At 40.1% G+C, this 8,799-nt stretch overlaps 1 protein-coding gene across 5 annotated transcripts in view; it reads right to left on the reverse strand.

The window, feature by feature from the left end:
• Window positions 1-6,123: 6,123 nt before the first annotated feature.
• Window positions 6,124-8,799, reverse strand: part of MID1 (midline 1) — a 365,744-nt gene continuing 363,068 nt past the window's right edge. For 3 of the 5 annotated variants that reach the window (XM_012807174.1, XM_003793046.2, XM_003793044.2), the window contains exon 10: window positions 6,381-7,685. In XM_012807174.1, the coding sequence (XP_012662628.1) occupies window positions 7,337-7,685 (349 nt within the window). In that variant the 3' untranslated portion in view covers window positions 6,381-7,336. Of the gene's footprint in view, window positions 7,686-8,799 lie in introns of all 5 variants that reach the window. The other 2 variants (XM_003793047.2, XM_003793045.2) reach the window with 1 other exon arrangement.

The following is an 8,799-nucleotide window of genomic DNA, read 5'->3' on the forward strand; positions in this document are numbered from 1 at the left end:
TGGGGCACGTGGGGCACCAGGGCCACAGAGGATCTGCTGCAAGACAAAAGTAGACGGTGATACCCTATAGCTCACTATATTTGCCTGTGAATTGTCTTAGAATACAGAGTGAGCCAAACTAGCAAGTGTAAATTACATAAATGCAATTCTAGATGTGGAAGTCAGAGACAGGAGGTGATAGAAGACATTGATGGGCAGGTTTACTTAAATTCAAGCTCCTCTTTTTGCCACTATAAAGAAAAGATGGAATTTATTAGAAGGTAGGTCTTTCAGCTTTTATTTTGGTAATATTTTTTATTTTCTAGTATACAGGGTTATTGCAGATATGAAGCACTTTTTTTTTAAAAAAAAAAACCCAAGTCTTTAAAAAAGAATGCTAGATGCTGTGGGTTTAAGAGAAAGTCACAAATAAAAATATTCCATGAGAAATTAGAATTCTACTCTAAATATTTATTGACCACCTATTATATGGCAAACACTGGGCTAAGCCAGTCCTGGTTTCCCACTCCAAGGATGTTACAGTCTAGTCAGGTCAAATAAACAGAAATGGCCAAGCAAAATTTACACAAATGCTAAATTGCAACCTTGACAAACATTATGAAGGGAGGTACACGTTGCTTTATGGATCAGTATTAGGTGAATTTGGGTTAGGCAGGGAGATCGGGGAAAGCCTCCTCAGGAAATGATGGCTGAGAAGAAATCTGGCAGGGGAAAGCGGGAGAAAGGTTCAAGATGATGCTGAGGACATATGCAGGCACAAGACCATGGAAGGGCTTGTAGGTACCATGGAAGAGTTTCATAGAAAGTAGGTGGGAAGATAGAAAGGATTTTAAGTCATCATGTGGGGGTTGGGAGTGGGCGTGAGAACAGTGGAAAGAGTGTGCAGAGGTATGTGAGACGTGGTCTGATTTAGAGATTACCTTGGATGCTCTGGGGGATGAATTAAAGGTGTAGTGTGGATTGCAGGTAGACCACTTAGGTTATTTTATCTGTAGAGGGTGAGACACATGAAAGCTCAGATTTGGAGGTTGTGTGTAGAGGTAGAGAGGAGTAGGTCAGTTAAAAGGATACAAAAGGACTTTGTGATAAATTGGACATGGAGACTGAGGGAGACATCAAGCACAAACCTTCAGTTTTTAATTTACACAACTGACTGACTAGGATGCGATTTGTGGGAAAGACCATGAACGCAGTTTGGGGCATGTTGAACTTGAGGTGTCCTTTAGGCATTCAAAAATGATGACTGATAAAACAGGTCTCTATGTGTAGGGCTGATCTTAGTGGAGAAACTAGGCCTGGAGATTTGAATTTGGGAGACTTCCATACAAAATGGCAATTGAGGCAATGATGCTGATGACCTTGCCTAAGGAGGCATTAAAAAAAAAACTAGATAGTCAACATCTGAAAAGCTACCATAAGTCAAAATGAGACCATCCAAACATCTATGAGACTGTGTATTGATCCGGATGCCAATTTGATGTTAGTGAGCACTTTTTTTGTAGCACGAAGACATTGCACTCTCAGTGGAATGTTGGGGAGTTGGTGCTTCACAACAGGTGAAGAAACAGAAACGGTAGACAGAGAAGGTGAGGGCGGGCGGTAGTCAGAGGGGAGAATAAGATTGGCAAAGGGTAAGATGAGCATTGTTATTTGAAATGTGTTAGTGAAAATGAACAGCTTTTAATGACCATAATCAAAATTGAGCTTTGAGAATAAATAGACTATACAAAAGAACTAATGTTCATTAAATCATTTTCTGCCCTGCCCCTTACTTGGTAATAGGTTTATGACCATGACATATTTGTTCGTTAATTGCTACGCTTCCTATTTAATCATGCTTTAATGATTCTTAGGAGAAGAGAATATGGCTGAAAAAGACCCACAGAAAGACCCAAATTCCTTTCCATAAATTGTTCATTACTAAGACTGGATGATTACAGGAAGGGTTTTTCTATAAGTCCTCGACTTCCTTTTTATTTGACATTATTTAATATACACCTCATAGAATGTTACTCAAGGAAAAGGGATTTTGTAAGTTCCATGTCTCCCTTTTTGTCTTCCTATTTATAATCTACTCTTCAACATATTTTACTTGTATATTAAAAAAAAAAGATGGGATGTGGGCTACCCTGCAAAGTATGTGAGTTGTCCTTCAAGTTGACTTTGAAAGGTGATTAATTATAGCAGTGGTCTGTTCAGTTTCAAAAGTTCAAATTAAATATACCTCAAAACTCTTATCAAAGGGAATATATTTTACATACCTGTCACTTGAGAGAAGGGCTGATAGGAGTCAAAATGACAAAAGGAGTATAGTTAATCATTAGAATGCTGGCACACTCCACCCTGTTCTGCTGAATGAACCCTTGAGTAGCCCTGTCTTAAGTACTCCTTAACTAATTCTCCACAAGTTCTATGATTTCATAGAATTGACGTAACTCATTGTTAGAAAGGACTTTTAGGGCTCACTGAAGCCCAGAGGCATGAAGGGACGTGACTGAGTTCTCAGTGAGTGAGGGGACAGCGATAGAAGGCTTTGGGCTGCCAGTCCAGTACTATGTGCACTAGAGTAGGTGTTGGCGAACTATATAGCCCATGGGCCTAGTCCAACCCAATGCCTGTTCTTATAAATGAAGATTTATTGGGACACAACCCATCCCTTCATTTACATATTCTCTATGGTTGCTTTTCCTCTACAGCCTTAGAGATGGTATGGGCTGCAGGCCTTAAAGTATTCATTATCTGACCCTTTATAGAAAAAGTGCCAAGCCCTGTGATTAGAAGTGTTGGCTGCTAATCCTGACTGCACTTTAGGACCACGTCAAAAAAAAAAAAAAAAAAAAGCACAGGTTGCTGAGCCACTCTCACCCATCTCATACCCCATCTTTCAGGATGGGAATCCATCAGCATTTGCAGAAAAGGTGATTTAAATTTAAAAACCACAGCATTACACCTTGCTGCCTTTACAGCACATTTGAGGCTGAAAGTGCCTTTTTTAATGGACTATGAGACTGGGAACAGCTTTCCAGAGCAGTGGTCACAAACTTTCAAAAGTATCAGAAACCCCTGGAGTGCTTATTAGTACTCAGATTCCTGAGTCCTGCCCCCAAGATTCTGATCAGTTCTTGCCAGCTCGCCCACGTTGTGCAGATGCTGCCAATCCCTTTGCATAGCACTGAGACCAAAAAGGCTTGCATCTCTAAGGAAAGCCAGGTCCTAGCGACCATGGGATGAGGTTGGGGATCTGTTTATGGACCAAGAACTGGAATTGTCTTGGACCACACTGTTAAGACCCCCAGTCTTCTGGTCAAACCATCCTCTAGCCCCATCCAAAAGACTTGAAATCAAGCAAGCTTTTTTTCTAGATCCTCACTCCTGTGTAGCTTTTCTTCTTTTGTGTTTTTAATCTTCAGAGGACTATTCTGAGTGTTATAAAGTAACTGTATTTTGAATGGAGAGAGGTGGATGGTGCATCTGAGACAGTTTCTGATGTAAAAAAATGGACCATATGTCACAAAGTAGCATGGAAAACACAGTAGAATTTGAATAAATATTTGCCAACATCATAACGGCAAAAAGACAAAATGATGAAAAGGCAACAGAGACAAGTAGACATAGAGGGTCTTGGAACCACAAAAATGATTTTATTTTAAACTAGAAAGCAACAGCAATTAAGACAATAATCTGGGTTAAGGGTTTGGCAGTGTGACTCAAGTACCAGGGATTGAGTTTGGTTGGCTGCAAGTAGTGGCAGAAAGAGAACCGACTTTTTATTTCCAAACTGAATCCATCCCGATCATGGTATTCATCAGTGATTCCCATTTACACAAACTTGCCTTTCAGATTTTCGTAACTGTTTTGTTACTCTTTTTAAAGGTGGAGGGGCCGCTGCAGTGAGAGTTTTTAATTGGTGCCCCCTCCTTTTCTTGTTTGGTGTATCAGGTATTGAATCAATTACAGAAAAATAAAAGTATTTATGAGAGTTTTGCATTCAAAAAATTCCCGACCCATAGTTTTCTAAACTGCAGCACTACTGATATTTGGGGCTAGATAACCCTTTGTGGTGGAGGCTCACTGTGCCCTACAGGATGTTTAACAGCGTCCTTGACCCTTAGTCACTAGATCCCGATAGCTTCCCTTCCCCACTTGTGATGAACAAAATTGACTCCAGGCATTGCCAGATGTCTCCTGAGGGCAAAATCGAGCCCTGGTTGAGAAGCACTGTTCCCATCATCGTCTTGGATGCTTTTAAACACCTTATTAAAGTAGACCAGATCGTCAACTTTCCAACACCAAATGCAAATGCTTGTGAGCACATATGCTTGTGTCTCTGCAGTTATTTGCATATGTGTCTGGAGCTGAGGTGGAATTCCACTTTCACTGGAGGCTGCTAGTTCAGTTCCTCGGGAAGTTTAGGTATACATGTCAGTACCAGAATAAAAAGCCTGTCTGTATTCATTCAGGCCATTTCCTCTTCTCCAGCAGAAACCATCATCAATATCTGCAGTCAGTTTCTGAAGTCACTTTCTTTTAAAGCTGAAAAAAAGATCTTCACCCAGGCCCACCCTCATCTTAATCCACCATTTAGATGCCTATTTGAATGATATAGCCAGCCACTTTCAACTTTGGATCCAGATTTCTTTATTTGTAGCCACCAGGAAGAGAGGTACCATGTTTGACTTCTGTTCTAAGTACTGGCTACATCATTTGCAAGGCCCAGTGCAAAGCGAAAATGCAGGCCCCTTGTTCAAAATTTAAGAATTTCAAGACAGCAACAGCAAAGCATTAAAACAAGCATAGGGCCCTTCTGAACCCTGGGCTCTGGGCACACCCGTGATGCCAGACCTCACAGTCTTGGTTAGCGCGGCGTCAATTTTGTTGTATTAACTTAAGTGGCGCTGTCATCTCTTTTGCCCTTGTAACAATGATGCTTCCTGTGAAGTGAGGACCTAAAATGCCACGATCCCAATTCATTTAAAGAGAATGCAAAATTACACTGTAGCAAATGTTTACAGCATATATATTTTTAGACTTTCAAAAAAATTCACATGGAAATTTTTCTACATCATTACAGTAATTAAACACTGTGGCCTTTCACCATATACATATTTTCCTGTAAATATGACAACCTGGAAATATAATAGTAACTGCTGCTATCCACAATGCTTTTAAGTTAGCCAAGAGTGAGATTTCCACAACAAAATTATAATAGATTCTCTTGTGTCCTTATAAAAATAGCCAAAAACATACCCTAAGTGGCTTGCTGTGAAAATTTGAGTAATAACTTTATACTGGAAAACATTATTTTTATGGAAATATTATCCTTCTGGTAAATGCTTTATGTTAATATCATAAGGCAAACTGTAGCATTTATTGGTACCTGGAGACCATGATTTTTAAAAACTCAGAAGCTGAGTTTTAGACCCTTTTATTTAGAACCTGTTAGTGTACAAAGTGCATTAAAATATCCATTATCCAGTTACCCAAAATGTATGTAAAAATTACTGAGACAACCCTTTCAGTTTATTCAGGGAAGGCAAACATTGTTTTTATATTGTAAAAAAAAAAAATCCCATTAAGTTTCCAGAGAATGATTAACATTTTTTCCATTGAGGTGTCCATCTTTTAGATGTGAAATTATCTTGAGTAGCTATCAAAATATTCATCTGGGTATAAATAATATAGTAAATATATAGAATCTATCTGTTAAGAAAAAGCAGTGTCTGCCAGGGAAGAGGGTGGAAGGATGAGGGAGGCAGGCTTGGCCTCCCTGGTAGTCTGGGTTTACAATCACCATGAGCTTTGGCCACATGATGCTGAAATAATGGGTTCATTGACCTATTTCAGGGAAGCAATTGGTTGATTTGGTTAAAAATAAAATCCCTAGAAACAATACCTAAGTCCACCAGTCTGTTCAGTCAAAATGGCTAACCCAGTATCCCAAGTAAATACTTTACATTTATAGAGGTCATGCCCTTCATAAAGGTAGAACCAATGCCAGAGTCCCGGTCCAAGACTCTTGGAAAATTCCAGCGTATCAGATAAGCATGTAAAATATCCATCCTATCTTACATTTTATTAGCCAAGTTCTATTAGCAGGTTCTCAAATAATGAGTTTGAGTTTTGTTTTTGGTCTTACAACTCTATTGTAAACTAGACTAGACTATGGAGGGACATCTACATCTTTAAAGATATGTTTAATAAAGGTCTGTTTGTAATATCTGAGGCATGTACCTAGTGATTGGAACTTTATGCAATGTCCCTTGTCATTACTAACTCATAAATAGTAAGTGTTTTTGGTGACATATTTGATGTGGTATTGATGATCGGGGCCATGTGCCAATGTTCCAGAGTATAAAACTCAATCCAAAATGGTGCTACATTTTGTGACAGAACATATTGCCTCAGAGACAAAAGGAAAATTGTTATGTGGAAGGGGGAGGAAATAGATTAAATGTAGTGAAGAAATTTCACAGGCCTAAAAGAACTATTAAAGGATAAGATAGATTTTTATGCCATGAAACGGATTCCTACTTCTGATAAAACACAAATCAGCCTAAAGTTTTGAATAATCAATAGGATTCAAAATGACTATTTTCAATTGCAATCTCATTCTTTCTTAATGTTCTCCCAGAATCCTTAATCCTGGAAGAAGCAGGAAAAAATCTGGCCAAAGGTTTCAGAACCTTTCTTTCCAACATTATCCCACTAACCATCAGAGGGAAAGTAAAGATTTAGCCATGGCAAGGTCTGAGTTCCAAAGCAATTATTTTGTTCTCTCTCTTGCTCTCCCATTTTTGACATCACAGTTAAAACATTCCAAATTAAACCAGAGTAGGAAAGCCCATTTATTTCCCTACTAGGTTCACATATATTCTGTTATGTACTGTTGAGATGATAAGACCTACCATGGGGTGAGTACACATTTGAGATACTATGTGTTCAGGTGAATAAACATATAAAACTACAAAAGATTTTTTTTTTTTTAATGCAAGCCCATAGATGGTGATGAAATAAAGGTTGTAAATAGCTGGCAAACTTATGGGCCTCTTCATGTGCAAAACCAAATAGTTCCTAAAGTTGTAATCCTGATTATGTTTCTCTTATAAATAATCTATAGATTTTCCTAAATAGAAAAAAAAATTAAAGAAATTATTAAAGCCTGTTCTTAACACAGTAAAAGGAGAGGAATCTCCCATTTTGAGCCCTATCTTAGCCAATTTCTGGACACTTTTTGGTGACATTTAACCACACTCTTGAAGCCTATGCTTTCTCAGTCTCCTAACTAGTGGCCTCAACCTTTCTATTTCCCAGAAAGCAGCTCCATGTGGCCAGATGCTCATGGAAGCTGCTCTGTGCAGTCCAAATGGTCTGGGATAGGAAGCCCAGTTATAATCGTCAAACACTTGTTCCACACAGTGAAGGTGGGGCACACGGGCTGTGTGAAGGCGACCTCAAAGGTGTAGAGGTGGATGGAGTTCAAAGCATCATAAAAGGCAACAGAGCCGTTGTCATAGTCCAGCAGGATGCCAACACGCCGCAGGTGAGGGGCTGGTTCGATAGGGATTTCCTTGCTGTTGTGTCTCACCACCCAGTTATTGTTGCAGCGGCAGAGTGCCCAGGAGGCAGAGTTCTTCCCAATCCACTCATGCTTTGGGGCCGATTTATAAGCAAGGCCAATGGCATACCTGCAGAAACACAACCGCAAGAATAAAAACAATGAGCCCCACTCCACGCCCATGTTAAATCTGTTCTGTGGTCACCAGGGGTCGTGAAAACACGATCACTTCTTGTCCTTGTCCATTTTCTTTAAGGGAAAGCTTGGTAAGACCCCCAACACCTGTGTTCCTCATCTCCTTCCCTCCCAAACATATCGTGGGTGGAAAAGAAGCATTCCTGTTTTCAGCTCAAACACTATGGAGGAATTTGAATTTTTTCTCCTACCTTCATGAAGATTTACTATGGATTCTCTGGGCCAGGCATCCTCAAACTACAGCCCACAGGCCACATGCAGCCTGCCTGGGACTTTTATCCGGCTTGCTAGGTGTGTTTGCCACCGCTGCCTGTCCTGCTTAGCAGCCGACTTGTCCCAGGGCCTGTAGTCTGGCCCTCCAACGGTCTGAGGGACAGTGAACTGGCCCCGTTTAAAAAGTTTGAGGACCCCTGCTAGGCCAACACCAATACAACTTACTGTAATGACGGAAATGTTCTGCCAGCTAATATGGGGGCCACAAGCCACATGTGGCTACTGGGTGCTTACTGTGATTGGCAAGCCTGGGAAACTGAACTTCAAACTTATTCAATTGTAATTAAGTTAAATTATTCAAATAGCCACATATGGTTCATGGCTGCCATACTGAACAGTACAATTCTGGAGTTCTCCTTTTGACTTTTTATTTTGGAACTGGGGATTCATCGAGGGTACCAGATGTGTCACACACTGAGATCCCCACCCTCCTCCTTCCTTCCCTTTTTCTGCTCTTCCTTCCCCCACTCCCTCCCTCCTTCCCTCTGTCTGCTCTCCCCTTTCCCCACCATGTCATTAATTGTCCTCAAATCAAAATTGAATACATAGAATTCATGCTTCTCCATTCTTGTGATGCTTTACTAAGAATAATGTGTTCCAATTCCATCCAGGTTATTACAAATGCTATGAAATCTCCATTTTTTTAATGGCTGAATAATATTCCATGGTGTACATGTACCATAACTTGTTAATCCATTCCTGGGTGGGGGGCATTTAGGCTGTTTCCACATTTGGGCGATTGTAAATTGAGCTGCAATAAATAGTCTAGTACAAGT

Source organism: Otolemur garnettii, unplaced genomic scaffold (assembly GCF_000181295.1).
Source record: "Otolemur garnettii isolate 467f Iridium unplaced genomic scaffold, OtoGar3 scaffold00065, whole genome shotgun sequence".
NCBI classification, from domain to species: domain Eukaryota; kingdom Metazoa; phylum Chordata; class Mammalia; order Primates; family Galagidae; genus Otolemur; species Otolemur garnettii.